At 42.3% G+C, this 17,740-nt stretch overlaps 2 protein-coding genes across 2 annotated transcripts; both read left to right on the top strand.

Moving 5' to 3' along the window:
- The first annotated feature begins 7,397 nt into the window (after nucleotides 1–7,397).
- On the top strand, nucleotides 7,398–11,513 carry ndufs8b (NADH:ubiquinone oxidoreductase core subunit S8b). The gene is made up of 7 exons (XM_080502541.1): nucleotides 7,398–7,416; nucleotides 8,563–8,628; nucleotides 8,706–8,771; nucleotides 8,875–8,964; nucleotides 10,374–10,546; nucleotides 10,838–10,966; nucleotides 11,355–11,513. Exons 2-7 carry the CDS (start codon nucleotides 8,580–8,582, stop codon nucleotides 11,484–11,486), a joined length of 639 nt encoding a protein of 212 aa, XP_080358667.1. The 5' UTR covers nucleotides 7,398–7,416; nucleotides 8,563–8,579; the 3' UTR covers nucleotides 11,487–11,513.
- Nucleotides 11,514–12,750: 1,237 nt separating this feature from the next.
- ran (RAN, member RAS oncogene family) lies at nucleotides 12,751–15,613 on the top strand. Its single transcript, XM_080502119.1, has 7 exons — nucleotides 12,751–12,821; nucleotides 13,672–13,729; nucleotides 13,863–13,947; nucleotides 14,412–14,537; nucleotides 14,636–14,823; nucleotides 14,918–15,088; nucleotides 15,186–15,613. The coding sequence occupies exons 2-7, from the start codon at nucleotides 13,697–13,699 to the stop codon at nucleotides 15,228–15,230; spliced, it is 648 nt and encodes a 215-aa protein (XP_080358245.1). The 5' UTR covers nucleotides 12,751–12,821; nucleotides 13,672–13,696; the 3' UTR covers nucleotides 15,231–15,613.
- The last annotated feature ends 2,127 nt before the right edge of the window (nucleotides 15,614–17,740 follow it).

The raw sequence follows: 17,740 nt of genomic DNA, 5'->3' as shown, positions 1-17,740 counted from the left end.
TTCTTTCTCGCTCCCTCCGTATCCTCCTCCTCTCCTTGGACGTCAGTTTTCCCTTCGCTTCTTCCTCAACCGGTTTCGCGGCCTCCGTAACGTCGCTGAAGTCTTGAATCAAGATTTTGGGCACTTGCATTTTCGGCGTTCCCTTGGTCTTGTTGTTTCTGGGCTGTTTTCCTCTCAGTCGGCCGAAGAGGCCCAAACGTTTTTGGGCGACGGGTTGAGGATGCGACTCCTCCTGTGCTGTGACGTCTTCCGATACCTCTGTTGGTGAGAGTGTGACACCTGGAGCACTTTTTGTCACGTCGGCAGCTGCAGAAGGGGTTTGTGACTCTGCCTGATTTGGGATGATCTGTGATTGGGTGTTTTTCTGAGGGCTGGTGAAGAGATCTTCAGAGAGCCTTCGCGTTAACTTAGAGCCGCGTGAGCTGGACGGCTTGCGGACGCAGAAATCACCAGAAAACCGGCTGCCGTGGTGACTAGAGGCCTCCACTGGGGCGTTGTTGCTCCATTCAGGCTGGTCGTTCTTATCGTTAGCATCTTGGTCCTGGGTGGGTGGGTTGTCGTCAGGAACTGGACCATCGGTTTGCTCAGCACAGGTGAAAACATCGATCTCTCCGGCTGGACTTTCTTGAGGCTCTCTCACAGTTTGTTCTTCCACCGCAGAGCTCAATGTGATCTGACACGTTGGTTGTTCAGGGGCTTTGGGTTCCAGAGTTTCTACCAAATCAACCTTTATGCTCTGATTATGAGTCGAAGCCTCTTCCTGTTCCGTGGGTTCGACAGAGTCTGTGGCCTGAGCTTCTGTAGGTGTTTCCTGTGTTAATGATTTGTCACAGACATCCGAGTCACGCTCAGCCAGAATATCTGAGTGTACAGTCAAAATGATGACTTCTTTCTCCTGTGCTGATATACATGCTTCAGCCCCATTCGGTTCTTCCATTGTGTCTTTAATGTCTATTAGTTTATCTTCAGTTCCCGTATCCTCCTGAAAGTGAGGCTCTTCTTTTTCTTGGATCCTTTCAGACTCAATGAGCGATTCCCCTTGTGTCTTTGTGTGTCTCTCTGAATCTGTTTGTGTCATTTCAGCCGTCGGTTTGTCCTGCATAGCAGCATCGTCTCCTGCTTGTTCTTTGGTTTGTTCCAGTTCATTGGCGTCGGCCTCCGTTTGGGTGCAGGACTCTTCCTCCTCTGGTCCTTCTAATGACTCACTGCTGTGATAATTGTCTTTAGATGAATCTTCCTCTGTCTCTGTAGTCACGTCTTGATGTTCCTGTCGTGTTTCCGTCCTGTTTTGGGGGGTTTCATCTATTGATTCTTGCAGATCGTTGTTTGTCTCTGGGTCCAGCCTCGTCTCCGTTTCCGTCGCTGAGACTTCTTTGACCGAGTCAGTCTGCACCTGGTGCACATTCTCAGTTTCTGGGCTCGCCTGTGGTTTCATATCAGCCTGTGTTACTTGCTCCTCGCTTGAGCTTTCACATACTTGCATTACCGCCACTGTGTCTGTTTCTGCATCGGCTCTTCCGGGTGTCTCACCATCCTCATCCTCATCAGCGGGCTCATTTTCTGGCTCCTGTTTTTCCCTCTTTTCATTTGTGTCTTTAACGTCTTTCTCTTTGTCACTGCACTCCTGACTTTGTTGATCCGCGACTTGAAATTGACTCACTGCGTCAGGTTTTTCTTCTTGCTCACAGTGAGATGTTTCTTCTGTTGGATTTTCATCTCCATCTTGATTTTTAATTGGAAACGTTTCCTCCTTGAGTTTTAAAGGGATTTTACACTCCTCTCTCTCTTTGGGTTGAATCTCCTCCTTTTCTGTTAATCTTATTTCCACCGTTTCAACCTGTTCTTTTATTATTGCTTTTTCAACTGCGGGCTCTGAAGACTTTACAGAGTTTTCAGACTTGCTTTCAGTTTGCTTTAAAATTGTCCTCTGCTCCGTTTGTACCTTCGCTGTGGATTCGCTCTCTGCTTCGTGTCCCTCTGACACTGCATCCTCCTCCTCCTGAAAGCATTGCACCTTCCTAAAAGTCAAATCATTCCAGCTTCTCCAGTCCTCCTTTGCTCCCATTGAGAAATGCCTCACAACTCTTTTGCCTCCCCCTTCACTTGTGTTGACTTTCCCCCCTTTTCTCCACTTGTGGAGGAGCGATGGTGACAGCGAGAGGGCGGAGGCCGAGCGAGCCAAAGGGACCGACAGGTTTCCTCTCTCCCTCTCTTTCCTGTCCTGTTCTTCTTGGCTCTGTCGAGCTTTTGCCCACGCCATCCTGTATCCCTGGCACCGACCTCTGGGGTCAAAAGTGGACGAGGGTCTGTCTTTCCTCCACTTTTGTAACTCCTTTTCCGTCTGCTTCTCCAAATCTTTAGCTGAGATTGGCACCGAACACACCTGAAAACAAAACAAGATGCCTTGCTTACAAATGTAAAGAAAAAAAAGTGCATGTGCACTATGAGCTGTATGATAAAATTTATTTTTCACCCCCTAAAAGACATTACCTAATTTTGCAGTTATCTTACACTGCTAAAGACATAATATTGAAATGTGGAAACATGGTGTGGAAAAAAAACACAAGTTTATTTCTGTTTTTCTTTCAATGTGGCATCTTTTTTCAGGATGTCTTCCCTTAAAACAATCCAAATCAATGGCTTGTAAGCCCGATTGCCACTGGCTGCTTTTCACAACGCTCAACATGCCTGTCGGTCTTCACCTCTGCTGTGAAGGCATCGTCCTCATCTTGGATGTGGTCCCTGATTCCCCTCAAACTCTCCAGAGTCTCCACCTGACCCTGACACTTCTTCCTCTGGTCGGGTCGACCCAGTGCCCGTCGCACAAGCACCACTGCCACCTGGAGCAGCACCCGCACCCCTGCGCAGTGGAAGAGAGGGCAGGTGAGGCACACAGTGTGAAAACCAAGGAGGTTAATATCGAGCGTGAACTAAAGCAGCTGGAGCAACAACAAATATGTTAGCAGACGTTTAACTTGCGCAGACAGATTTGAGCATTCGACTCATCTGAATCAGCACCCAAACTCTTAAAGTCACAGCTGTGGCTTTGTGCACAGATGGCCATGTTATAGCAAGATTTTAAAAAAAAGAACTTTTTCTAATCTGTAACCACATGTTGACAGCACATTATTAGCAACAATATTGCATTTTACTTCTTAACTGAATCCAAAGGGCAAAAAGAGAAACTAACTGAAACTGTCATGTCGGCTCTTCAATTTTTTAACTAACTGCAGTTTGAATAGAGGGTTAACAGGTGAAAGTCCACGCATACAAAGAGAGAATGTGCAAATTAGGGGGTGGGGCTGTAAAAACCTTTGACTGGTAATATATGTTATTTTAGTTGGACTTTATATTTGACTAAATCTGGGATCACTATCCAGGGAAGAGGTCATACCATAGCAGAAGAAGAGGTCCCAGACTCGGAGCAGCGTGTTGAAGGGCAGGTGACGCGTGAACAGACACATCAGCCAGTCTGTGGCGAACATGAGGGGCTCCACCCCGTGGTGCTGCAGGTGTTTGTGAGCGGCTGGGCACGTCTTCTTCAACGCCCAGGTCAGCAGGGCTGCGTCAAACAGCACTCCCTCCTACACAAGACAACCACTGCAGGCTCAGCCAGACACTGTGAGCGCGCGCTTCATCACTGCACGTTTTTGAATGTCAGCTCAATTGCTGAATTCGTAACAATGCGTTGATATTCAATCCACTGGTCTCCGTGCAATGTAAGGTGGATGGTGTGCTTTCCTCACCAGCAGAGGGTTGTAATATCCAGGCAGATACTGCTCACTGATCTGAACCAGACACCAGAAGGCCTCCTGTCAAGTTACATCAGGTGAACGTTAGGCTTAGGGTCTTCGATCATTTATCAGTATAAATAGTTTTTTTAAATCGATAGATGAAGGAAATAATGCTACATATTTACAGTCTAAAATGGCACTTTCATGTTTGCTTCAGAAATATTTTCAAGAGGGACCTGTTGCCACATTTGTGGCACAGAAGTGTTTGTTTCCTTTACCTCAGCAGGCATGTTCATAAGCAGCACTGCAGCCACCGGTCCCTGTGCCTGACAGTAACCCTCCTGTGGTTGATACTGGGTGTAGGCTTTCAATACCCGGAACAAACCTCGCTGCCTGCACATACACACATGCACACATTACTGCCGTCATCAGACACACGAAATACAAGTAAAAGCGTAATGTTCAAACGGAAGGTTTGCTTAGGACTGGAGAAATACCTGTACAAAAAGTAACTGACATAATAAATGCCTATAGTAGTGCATGATGGCATCTAAAACTAAAAATGGAGACTTTGCTTACCCATGACCGTCCTTCGAAAGAAACATCTCGTGGAAGGGGAACTGTCGGTCCAGGTCTCTCTCAATGACATCCACCCAGCTCTGCAGCCCCGGCTGTGAATCCAGACACTAACATGCAAAGTACACCATAAGGTTTTTCTCAACTCGACGGGATTTCTACAGCAATTTAGAGAGGAGTGAAAACAAAGTGCTGCTGATAGATTATCAACAAAGACAGCCAGGGAGTTAAAAATGTGTTTTAAGAGCAGCTTTTAACATGGATGAACAATGTTGGCAGCAAATTCTTTTTGAAGCCTGTCACTGACAAAGCGCGGCCTATAATCGACCATGTGCATCGATGAGCTCTGGATGTAGACCAGAAACACGCCACAGCAGTTGCAGCTTTAGAGATTGCGTTGATGCATAGTCCCGTGTTTGTCAACTTTTCTTGCCTTGTATTTTTTGCTATTCTGCTTCATCTGGTCGGAGGCTCCACACAGGAGAGGCCAGCATTTTGCTCGGAGTGAGGCAGGGATTCCTTTCTGGCACTGCACCTTGACCTGAGGAGTTGGCAGAGGAGTACCCGGGGTCATCTCTGTACTAAGCCACAATATGATTATACCCTTTTTCCGAGCAGAGATTTGAAACTGATGAATGTTCCTGATAACATGAGAAGTACAACATAACCAAACTCTATGAAATGAGCCTGCCTTCACACAAAGCAATGCCGCCCCTCATTCAATGTGAGCGTTTGGGAATCGAAGAGGGGACACACCTTGCTGCTTTTCTTCACCAAGATGCGATCCCACTGCCCGATAATGTTTATCCATTTGGCCTCTCTCTGCCTGACCAGCTCAGGGGATGGGCCCACACTCCTGACGCATCAAAACATACAAAACGTCAGGTTAGCACTTTCATCAAAAAGACACTGCACACAGAAGTTTTTCATGTGTTGTTGCCCTAAAGTAGCAAGTAGTGAGTATGTAAAAAGAAAAAAGAAAGCAACTGGGGCTCTTTATGCTGATGTGCAGTGTTGCAGCATGCACAGTGGTGTTGTTATTATAGAGGCACGTTACTGCAAAAACAAAACAAGACAGGAAACAGGAAAACCACACAGTAGCAGTGCGAAGTCTCCATGGCAACAGGTCAGGATGTTATCAATGGGGAAAGAGTGACAGTGACAGGTAGCCATTTGCTCAGCCTTGTTTCATCGTGATTGTGCACTGAATCAATTTGAATGATCTTCTAAATCGTGCATTGTTTATTATATATAAACCTGTGGTCATCTGATCCTGGGAAAATGTGCTGCTGTGGTCTGAAATGGGAAACTGATCGGCATTTTCTCACATACACTACCTCATTTGCAACTGACATGTGGATACGTGAATTTTACAATCAGGAAAATCCTGCAAGAGCAGTAGTATTAAGTAGCTTAAGTTTTTTTTTCGAGTTTGTTCTCTGGCTTATTGGTTTCAAATGCTGTTCTATGGCAATACATACCACATAAGGTTCTCCCGTGAACTTTCCCTTCATCTAAACTCTCCTCATGTTAACTTCTCTAGAGCTACAAATTGGTTTGGACTTGATGCAGATGCAGGCAGATGCAGGAATCCCATGTGTGTTAATAAAAGTAGTGATAGTTGCATAATGATTTTTTTTTTTACATGCTCCAGCCAGATCATTAAAAATGTCCGTATAAGATCCAACACTCCAATAGATTCTTTATGAGCTTCATCTGAACTTTGACACTCATTTTCAACTCTTTGATCAGTAGTAAGATGTATGTACATTAGGTTTTGCATTTTGGATGTAAAGTTTCTGTTTCTGTTGACTAAGGATGCATGTATTTCTTAATATCAAAGATTCCAACAGATCGCTGACTCTTTACTTCAAGATGTGGCATCGCTGAATACAGTTGAGTCCAGTACACCTGCTTTGTTAAACTACGTCCAAATCAAAACAGTACATTTGAAAAATGTGGAACTGCTCACCCAGCTGTGGATCCATTGGTCACAATGAAACCAAACCGGTCTGTCTCAGGCTCCAGACTGACATCTGACCCTGCCTCAGAGCCAGAGCTGTCCTCCTCACTGACCTTCCTCTGAGACAGACCCGATGGATTCAACATCCCGCTGAGACAAAAGAAGACAATTTTAACTCATGTAAAACCACAAGGATGCATTCCAGACATTTGTTTCAACTGCAATAAAAAAATAAAATAAAAAAAAATCTCAAATATTCATTGAGACTCCACCTCTTTATCTTCAGACGGGGTTTTAAAATCTGCTGCCTCAGTTTTCAGTATCACTGTGAAGATTCAACTTCCTGTTAGTGAAACACAGTCCAAGTTATCAAGTATCCTAAAATATGTATCTCAATGTAATTACCTTTCATATTCCCATCACGTTGGACTGATGCGTTGTTGAAGAGGTGAAGTGGGAGATTCAACAGTGATGGAAGAGGAAGATGAACTTCCTTTTTCTCGTTTCTCTCTCGCTCTCTCTCTCTCTCACTCTTTCTCTCGCTCTCTCTCTCCCTCTCTCTCTCTCTCTCTCTCACACACACACACACACACACACACACACACACACACACACACACACACACACGCACACACACACACACACACACACACACACACACACACACACACACACACACACACACGACTCATTTGTCTCCTCACTGCTTCACTCCCTCTTTCTATGTCTCACCGCCTTAATCTTTCACCGTTTCAAAAAGCAATAACATGCTTCCAAACAAGACAGTTGGTGCAATATGGACTATTTTTGTATTGGCCAGTAAATTCTGAACTGCCATAAAATTAATGCAGAATTTACACAGCTCAGATGCAAAAAGAATAATCTGGCCTATCAGTAATAATTGTGGCCATAAATTTCATTTGAAGAGATTATTCTTGCTACGATTATAGATTTTCTACTTCAAATATTGCATATGCAAAAGCACAGAATCAGTTATGCTCTGTAAAAAAAAACTGCAAATTGCTTTGGATTTTTAAACGGCGAAAGAATTGAGATTACCGAGGAGACCTTGAATGCAGCATGACTAACTGCGCAGTTCAGTGTCGCCTGATTCTTCATCATCATCATCATCTGAAGTCTGCAGTAAGTTCAGCATGTTTTTATATTACAACAGCTTACCCGCTAGTGATCACGATCAATGTAGTTTTTAGAGATACAAACCTTGCTAATTGCCGGTGTTCTGGCAGTTTATCCTAAAGTAACTACACATTACAATAGGAAAGTTGCTGATGGACTTACTATCAAACTGAGATTTACAATACATAGGTTTCTATTACCATTACAGAAAAATAAAAAAAATAATAAAAGCGTTAACCCTGACGGGAAAGCAACAGAGAAAGAGTTTTATTTCGCTCACGGATATTTCAGATTTATTAGACATGTTGCGTTCAAGGTTCTTACTAACATTAATCCCACATAAATCGCCAATTCAACTCCAGCGACTTAACTCCTCTTAATATAAACTCACGTGTGACTCCTTGTACGAAGGTGTCGCCTATAATTATGTGATGATGCGTAAAATCTCATTGACACATTTCAGGGTTTCTCTTTTTACTATTCTGCCGGCGTTCCGTGAACGTTGCAAATTGTTTACGTGAGAGCGGGTATTTGGGGCGCCAGATTACATGACGGATGATCAACTGGCAGTTTAACTCCTCCTGCCTCGTTGTATCGCCGTATAACTACTGAACTGTGAGGCACACATCCTTAACCCAGAATACGTTGCATAAATAGCACGTTTTCTTTGAAACGCGTCATTTCGACCGACTCACGTGACATCATATTCACGTCATCAATCAATTACATTCTGCGACGTTGTTGAGTGAGAATAATATATTTATGGACACAAGATAAATGTTTGAAATTACAACAGTTTAGTAAAGTTGTATATGTACAGATGTGCAGCATCATTATAAAAACCCTATTGTATCTCATGGTTACTAAATGAATTCTCATCTGGACTCACTAAAATGCTGGAATACGCTAAAATCTACATCTTATCTATTCATTCCTCTTATGTAACACACTCGCATGCATTTTTCTTTCATGATTTCTGAGTGCATACGTGATTCTTTCTTATTACTGTTGTTACTTAAGAAAGAAATGGCTCATGGGACTTCTTATACATTCCTCTCCTTTCACCACCTTCTAAATGTAATTCTGTTCTGTTTAGCTGCTATGAAAACTTTTTATCTATGCACTCGGTTGTTTGTACTTTGGCTGTTTCAGAAGCCCTGTCTGCACAGATGTCTGCTATACTGAGTCTCCGTCTTCTTAACTGCTACTCAAAGCAAGGTAGAGAACCATGTGGGTCATATTATATTGTTTATTTGCACAAAATGAAACATGTTCAAAGCTCTGTGCCTCACCAGGAACATTTGGATGTGGGCCTGCTCTCATGCGCCCTTTCAGTGTCAGTGTGCAGAGAGAGGGTTTTAGTAAGTACTACTACATACCAAGACTCATGTCTTTATCAGTGGATTTGTGCCTGAATGATATCTAACCTCACTCATTTATTTGTTTTTGCTTAACCCTTTGCAGAGTATGTAAATGCTCAGGAGCAGCCAACAGATCTGAGATCTATCACTGACCGAGCTGCCACCACCCTGCTTTGGACCGAGCTTTTTAGAGGTTTTTGTTAATTTTGTGGGGGGGGGGGGTTTCTGTGCAGATAGCTTTTTCCCCTGGGAGTTATTGCAAAGACCTGGTGACTCCCCTTAATCATCTAAGAAAAAAAAACAAAAAACATTTCAATTGACATACTAAAAGTTATTTGTGTCGACATAATCCAGGCACAGTGCCAGAGAGTTCCAAATACAACTATTTAGATGTCATCGTAATGAACACAGCGAACATAATTAATTTTCACATACACAAGTTGTCATTCTTAAAATGCATAGATATTTACAGCTGAAAAAAATCTGTTCTAGTTTTTCACAATTGTTATATTCTGCCTGAGATATAAGTCCATAATATGCACAATAATGGCAACCCTTTCCATTACATACCAAAATGTCCTAGATTCACGTAGAAAATGAGATTTAAATATTAAAATAAGGGAGTGTCGACGGAGGAGCCAAATGCATGTCCAGGTTCAAACAAATCAATATTGATTTATTTGAAAAGGAAACAGGAAAACCTACAGGGAACAAAATTCTGGGAACATGGGAAGCAAAGCAAGACAAACGCATATAAACAATGCTGACGGACCAACAAAGACACAGAGGACAGACTCTGAAGGGCTTGACAAGATGTAGGTGGAAACGACAAGGGGTAAAATAGAAAGGGAGCACACATGGGCAGAGTCACTAGAAAGGAGAGGAGAAGAGAGAGTGCTCTTGATAAAACCAGACGACAAGCGTAAAAGTAGACGTGGACTAGAACATCAATATGAATATATAAAACGTAGCAACAGATCCATGATTAAATCATACAATATACCTAGACATGACCTTCGGATGAGGTTGGGGTTAAGGGAGAGAAAAGAATAGGACAGAGACACTGACCGACGAGCAAACAGACTCAAATCCATTTGTTGCAGATGTGAAGGGGGAAGGAGGCTCAGGTCTCCAACTTCCATTTCCACCGTCAGCACAGACTAGAGCAGGAGAGACAAACTGTTAGCGACATGTAAAAGTGAAAGATGTTAAGTGAAAAAGGCAGAAAGTCTCCCAGCAGACCAAACCTTTACAAGCTTCACTCGACAGCATTCCAATGTCGCCTGCACCAGCTCTGACTGCAAGGTTTATGGAATAGAAAAGTCTAACTTTGAAAAAAAAGACTGGGTTGGCCTGTCTAACTGAAACTGGGAGCTGGTTCCACATGAGAGGAGCCTGTTCCAAAGAAATATGACTTTTGTTCCTGTTTTGTAAATTTGGCCAATGGTTATGCTTCTCCAGAATAGAACTAGAAAATGTGAGGTGATGGGCTGCCAGCTTGTTGTTTTTACCATCTTTGTTGAATTATATGCATCAACATTGCCACCTTTCAATCCACAATTTCAATTTGTGATTTTTCTATTTGGCAACACCCTCCCGTAGGCTTAGCGATGACCATGAGTTACCTTTTCCGTGAACCAGCAACAATAAACTACCCCTTTGAGAAGGGCCCTCTGTCCCCACGCTTCCGAGGAGAGCATGCTCTGCGCCGCTACCCTAACGGAGAGGAGCGATGCATCGCTTGTAAGCTATGTGAGGCCATCTGCCCTGCCCAGGTGAGTGCCAGTACACGCCGGCCATGTCCATGTCATAGAGGCAGAACATACTTGATCTGATGTTTGGAAGCATGCCTAGAGTGCTTGTCAACCTGCACTTTTCCTATTTATGACGAAGCTAATCTTTCTTAAGACATATTTTAAAATAACCAAAAATTTCAAGTTCAGGTTAAATATTACTGCTACGTTGGAAGCTTAAATAAAGTACTAGACAGTTTTTAGTCAAATCCCTGTCTGAACAGTCTGAGCCTTTGTTTGGTTTATTCACGGTCGTCCCTTCGCTGTGCTCAGGCTATTACCATTGAAGCTGAGACGCGAGCTGATGGCAGCAGGAGGACCACGCGCTACGACATCGACATGACCAAGTGCATCTACTGTGGTTTCTGCCAGGAGGCCTGCCCTGTTGATGCCATTGTTGAGGTGAGAAAAAGTTTGAATTCTGACATCACTTTCATTTTTCCATGAGTGCGGTGCAACTGTTCAGAATGGGGAAGACAAAAAGGCCACAAAGACAAATCAATGAACTTATAATGTTATAGTACATGATTTATTGGGGCCATTTTATTCATTTTCTTACCATATCTGTGCCCCATATTGTTCTTTTTGGATCATTTAATTAATAAAATACTGCATAGTGTTGTTTTCATTTTCCGGGTTTAGAATTTGGCACAAGACCTGAAGGCCAAATTGCAATTGTATGGGTTGTTCTTTAAGAGGGCTTGCCCAAAATTTATAACCTGCTTTACACAAATAGAAAGATTACATGTTTGTGATAGCCTTCACAATCAATCAGTGTTTTCTTCCGCAGGGTCCAAACTTTGAGTTCTCAACAGAGACTCATGAAGAGCTGCTGTACAACAAAGAAAAGCTGCTCAACAATGGAGACCGATGGGAGGCTGAGATAGCTGCCAACATACAAGCAGACTACCTGTACAGATAGGCTGACTGTGTTTACACTATTCCAGTGGAGACACGATAAACCAGGGATCTCCAACCCTGGTGCCAAAGATCCCCTGTCCAGCATGTTTGAGGTCTGTCCCTGCTGTGGCACACCTAATTGCAATGACAGACTCAATACTGACCTTTCTTAGGAGCTCTGTGATGACAGTCATTAGATTGAGGTGTGTTTAGGCAAGGAGACAACAAACATGCAGGACAGGGGCTCTCTCTTTCGAACTGGCATGGGGGATCATTGCAGCAAACCAATAGATTTGATATGCATCAAAGAGATTACTGTCGCTTTACAAACGCAAGGTTGAGTAATAGTGAGTTATACATTAAGAATTAAGCCCTGTTGCATGATAATATAAACACGCACAATTTATGAATATTTTCTTGTGAGGATGGGCGGAATTGTAGTTTGGGATGTTGGATTTTGCATGTCTAAACTCGGCTCCTGAGGTGTGTTGAGGCAGGGAGACATCCAGAACCTGCAGAGAATTTGAAACCCATGCGATGTTAGAGTTAAGGACATTTCTCAAAAGAAAAAAAAAACATGTCACTGTTTTCAAAGTTATATCAGGTGATGAAATAAATTATATTAAAAAGAAGAAGGTGTTTGTCACTTCACTGCTTCGTTGAAGTATTTCATTAACTGGAAGAAAAACTGACAACAATGTTGACTGGAAATAATTATGGTGTCATTAATAAAACAAAACGTATACATTCTGCTTTAAAATTGTGAGGAATTTGTTTTTTTCTAGCCTTTCAATGAAGGTCATGCCTGAACAATGAAAAGAAATTGAACTGTGCATGATTAAACCTTTAAAAGACATCAATCAAAAACCATAAAATAGGAAACGTTGTGACAGGCTTATAAAGAAAGGTTATACAAAAGGTTGCACCACTAAATTGGATTCTATAAAATCTTTCACAACTCGCATCTACATCGGTGTTTAAATACATGAAGTTGTGTGTCATTCACACAGTTCTATTGGTTTAGTTGTGAATGTGGAAGCTACCACTCATGATCTGGCTGATAATGGGTTAATTGGTGCTACTTGAAATAGTGGGTATCGATGTAGTTGTTAGCAGTATCACCTCACACTATAACTAATAACTAAAGATCTTTAGTTTTATGTTTAGGTTAGCTGAGGGTGAGTATATGGCGAGTATGTGCAACTTCAATGCTGAATCATGGTCGAATCGGCGCGACGCATGCTCAGTGTGCGCCGCGCGCTGCGGTACCACGTGATAAGGGCGGAAACTGGTCAGTCCACGCTGAATCTCCCGCGAACGCAGCCATTTACTCTTTTCTCTCTTTGAGGTAGCACCGGTAAGCATGTAATTTTCTTCTCTTCTCAAGCTTTTTCCGAATCTCAACTTTGACGGGAAACTTAGCTGAAAACGCGGGAAGACATTATAGCGAGCTATGGGTTCCTGCTGCGTCGCGGTTGCGGCCAGTTAGCCGAGGCCATTGGATTTTCTTGAGCTAACACCGTGCTATGTTAGCCGTTAGCTCGGCGGAAAGAATGGCTTCCATGCCGTGCGGGCTAACAGGTTAGCCTCGCCGCCAAGCGGTCTGCCTCATTTTCATCGCTTTGTTCGAGACACCCGCTCATTTTCCATCTAGTCACATATATATAGGTTTGCCCCCTTGAGTGAACTCCGACGTGTTAATTTAGATTTGTCGTTTCAGTGTTTTTTTAAAAGAGAATTTGGCCAACCTCCGGACGGAACATTTTAGCCGGTCTTCGGTGCGATTGTTCCAGACGAGCAAGAAAAAGTGCGGTCGTTGTGTCGCACTGAAAAGTAATGGCTGTCGCCCGCTAGTTTGAAACCGCCGCCATTGAAATACACATTATCAGCCAGCGTGCCCACATTTCGAATAAATCAGTTTATTTCCGTCGCCCCCTCCCTTTATTTTTTTGGTTTTTCATCGTTTTCATTCCTAGAGCCTTGTGCCGGACCATTAGCTTTGGTAGAGCACGCGAGAAGTCGCGCGAACTGCCTCGATAGCTCGACTCTGAGCCGTTAAAGCTGTTAAATCTCAACACTTAAACGTTGTACATCTTTATTTGTCGTCAAACCTTTGCTACAACTGTGTATATCCCCGGAGTCGGTGGACATGAGGCACAGGGACAACGTGCTAACTAATCATCCCGCCTTGTTTTCTTCCACTCCAGTAAAATCGCAATCACGGCGGACTCAATGACACAGTGTGCACCGGTGGCCACGTTTAAGGTGAGTGTCGACATCCGAGGCTTCTCAACTTCGACTTTTCTCTGAATTGAGATTACACATGACTGTGTGCTCGCGTTGAGAGCTGAGCCAGTCCGGACCAGTCTGAACTAACCCGAGTTTTCTCTCCTTGCAGTTGGTTTTAGTAGGAGATGGAGGCACCGGTAAAACTACTTTTGTGAAGAGGCACATCACAGGGGAGTTCGAGAAGAAATATGTTGGTGAGTAAGGGTAGAAGCATATAGTTGGGTCAACTTAAGACAAAACTATTAGATCTGACTAGTGAAAGAGCAAACTCTAAAACCAGATAGAGCCCATGATTTGTGTTCTACTTTATCAACAAACTTCAGATTTGAAATATCAACTGGTGTTTTTCAGTTTAAATATCCCGTCAACGAATCACAATCTAGATGTTTGATCATGAGGCTGTTGTAAGACAATAATGATTATATTAATGAACATAAGTCTGTTCAGTTAAATGTTTAATCAAAGTTTATTTTAGTTTAGTCCGTGTGATGAATTGGCTGTTTTTGAAAGTCTGAATCTCTTTATGTGGCAAATTAAAAATATAACAATTGGGTGGAGAGATTTTTAGCCACACCATAAATTACTGACTGTGGTGTCTTTATGTAGATGGCATTTATTTAGAAATAATCCATCCTTAAACACTTATCTGTGATTACAGCCACTCTTGGAGTTGAGGTGCATCCTCTGATGTTCCACACAAACAGAGGACCCATCAAGTATAATGTGTGGGACACAGCTGGTCAGGAGAAGTTTGGAGGTCTCAGGGATGGCTACTACATTCAAGGTATTGTTCACATCTTTCCGAGTTGCCCTTGCTAGAGCTATAACTTCGCTTTGCGCTGGCTTCAATAGTGTACTGAAACCTTGCTGCTCCCTTCACAGCTCAGTGTGCTATCATCATGTTTGATGTCACTTCTCGCGTCACCTATAAGAACGTGCCCAACTGGCATCGTGACCTGGTCCGTGTCTGTGAGAACATTCCCATCGTCCTTTGCGGCAACAAAGTGGACATAAAAGACCGGAAAGTCAAAGCCAAGAGCATTGTGTTTCACCGCAAGAAGAACCTGCAGGTATTACATGCTTACTAGTGTCCCTCCCCCAATAAAGGTTTTTTTTAGTTTGATATGATTTGCTAACTGCTTTTTTCCCCCATTCTATTTGCAGTACTATGACATTTCTGCCAAGAGTAACTACAACTTTGAAAAGCCTTTCCTGTGGTTAGCAAGGAAGTTGATTGGCGATCCCAACCTGGAGTTTGTGGCCATGCCTGCTCTTGCTCCCCCAGAGGTCCAGATGGACCCCAACCTTGCCGCTAGGTATGAAGAAGAGCTTAAAGTGAGTATGAGCACACATGTGGATTGTGACGTGTTCTTTCAGCAACAGAAACCCTGCCGGCGTCCTCTGTACTAAACTGCTTGTATCCTTTGTGTAGGTTGCGTCACAAACGGCACTCCCAGATGAAGAAGATGACCTCTAACCTGTTACTCGTTTTCCCCCCTCTCTCTCTCTCCCCCAATGTGGACAGGAAGTCTTTAGAGTTTTTCCCCTTTACTGTAAAATCCCTTTTCAGATTTTTTTATTTTTGAATTTTTTTGTTTTAAACCTGAGAGGACAAAAAAAACTTGGCAGAAAAGTTGTGATTCTAATTTCACTGTATGACACACCTACCCCAGTGTTGTTGTTGGTATGGCAATGTGCTTCTCTTCATCATCAAGCACCCTCCTCTGCACTTACCCAGCTCACAAATTGCAGTTGTATGGTGTATTGGAAGCACTAATGGGAGTAAACTTTGAATAAAAACATTCTCAATATAACATGTTTGTGTTGTGATTTCACAAGAGTCTTACTAGTCTAAAATGTGCTTGTATGCCTGAATAAATCTTGTTAATGCACATCCTTTGCTGTTTTGAAGTGATGATTATGTTAATATTTTAAGTACACCATAGCAACATTGCACCTACATTAATGAGCATTGTGAAACCCAATATTACACATATACTGATCCAAATGAAGGAAAATCTATGGGTGGCCTAACTGATCAAAAGTGCTTGCTAATGGAAAAGTATGCAAACTGCTGTAAATGCAAAGTACATATCCTGTATCGCTCCATTTGTGAGCTGGTATGAAATGTATATAAAAATTCCTCACTTCCGAGTTGCTCACCTGTTGGAGGCGTGTTGGTTTGCATGCTTGTCGGTACATGCCTGTGAATGTCAAGGATTGGTGAATCGTCTTCTGTTAATGAACGTTTAACACCAGCATGATTGCAAAGCTTGACGTCTTTTGTAGAACTCTTAATGCTCCATTTGAAGCTCGATTCTAATGGAAACGATGTTTTCTGAGGCACTTTTTCCGTTTTACTGCCTGATGTCCACTAGGCGTCAGTGATGATCTATTCAGAACGCGCATTGAAAGATTGCATAACCTGGCTTCCACGCGGACATCAGTGACACATACATCCTCCATATTGATTCTGTTTTTCGAAGTATTGTTTCTTTTTAAATATGTAAACATGGTGCTGGCCTTTATGAGGCTATAATGGCAAGAAATTCAAACACACCCATTACAAGGCGGCATTACAACCACGTGCAGAAATGTCTGCTCACCTGCCCTCTAGTCGTCTTTAACAAAACATACTGGAGCTGGCTTTGTTCCATCTTCCCATACAGTCACTTTCTCAGCAAGAATTCCCATGCATCATTCATAATTGTCCTTCAGTTCTATTTGTTTCCCAAAAGTCCAAAATGCAAATCGAGAGAATATTAAACGCTGATAAAATATCCCAGTTTTTAACAAAAGTACTGAACCTGTCTCCTACATACACAATATATGAAATTAATAGTGATTCAAGGATGTAAACAGTATTGAATGTTCCTAATTTGAATATAATCACAGTTATCTCACTATATCAAGGCCAGGCAAGTGATGATAATCAGAATCAGATATTGTGTGACAAGTAGACCTGAGGTCCTTAGTTATTTAGAAAATGTCACAGTTGATGGTGGTTTAATGTCATCAATCAAGCTCTTTGCACAAGACCAGCTGTAATCAACCTTTTTTGAAACTAAGAGCGTTTTCAAAGTTGCCCAGCTATATAGTTATTGCCTTCTTTATGTCAGGAATGAATGATTGACTATGGCAGGAAATGAATTATTTCACATATAAAACATAGTTTGTTTATGTTCATATCAATTTGTTCCAAGATTTGGATGTCAGTAAATATATCTTATTTTTTTCAATAATATTTTCCTTGATTTGAAAGAATCCGCACATTTACAGTATTTGTCGTGTTACATTTTTGTGGTCTGCCCGACACATTTTCAGACAATGTTGGTTACGATTTGTGCATGAGAATAAACACTGCATACCACTCACTATGTCCTTACCGGTACAAAACATACTGCAGCACATACATTTATTTTACTCAGTGAAATAAATGTCCTCGCCTGAGTATAATACAATGTGGGAGATAAATGAAAAGACCTTAATGGTTTATATAATGTATAATAGAACAATTACTTCAAAAATAAAGTACTCCATAAACAAAACAACAAAGAAAATTCCATCTTTTGACACAGACATCTGTATCTTTTTGGTTATTTTTTTTAATGTATGACCTGTATTGGTGTATTTAATGCTCAGTTTTATATTTTAACATGTTTCGCTTTTCTTGTCATGTTGATTGTTATCAAAATAGACGAAGTTTGAAAGTTTAAAAGTTTGATCCTCCGCATTAAAACACGTTTACAGTATTTGTCATGGAAGACAGATGTTCCCACAGCACGTGAACGCGTCGCGGGTGCAGGTGGTTCGGGGCGTGGCTTCATCCCGGCAAGAGGGGGCGCATGCGCGAGCCAGAAAAGTGCGTTTTAGAATGATTACTGGCCAGCGGAGAGCCAGATTATGCGGCTCTACACGACTGTTGTTTTAATCCTCTGACCGAAGAGATTTAGCAAGAAAAAACAGTGGCTTTAAACCCAGCTGCCA

Source organism: Blennius ocellaris (genome assembly GCF_963422515.1).
Source record: "Blennius ocellaris genome assembly, chromosome: 9".
NCBI lineage: Eukaryota > Metazoa > Chordata > Actinopteri > Blenniiformes > Blenniidae > Blennius > Blennius ocellaris.
The sequence above is the reverse complement of the archived record's forward strand: the minus strand, read 5'-3'. Positions and strand labels throughout refer to the sequence as shown.

Coding starts and splice junctions, on each gene's coding strand:
- ran (XM_080502119.1), top strand. CDS start 13,697: ATGACACAGTGTGCACCGGTGGCCACGTTTAAG. Junction 13,948..14,411: donor GTTCGAGAAGAAATATGTTG/GTGAGTAAGGGT, acceptor CTGTGATTACAG/CCACTCTTGGAGTTGAGGTG. Junction 14,538..14,635: donor GGATGGCTACTACATTCAAG/GTATTGTTCACA, acceptor CTCCCTTCACAG/CTCAGTGTGCTATCATCATG.
- ndufs8b (XM_080502541.1), top strand. CDS start 8,580: ATGTCTGCTATACTGAGTCTCCGTCTTCTTAACTGCTACTCAAAGCAA. Junction 8,965..10,373: donor TTGGACCGAGCTTTTTAGAG/GTTTTTGTTAAT, acceptor ACCCTCCCGTAG/GCTTAGCGATGACCATGAGT. Junction 10,547..10,837: donor AGGCCATCTGCCCTGCCCAG/GTGAGTGCCAGT, acceptor CGCTGTGCTCAG/GCTATTACCATTGAAGCTGA.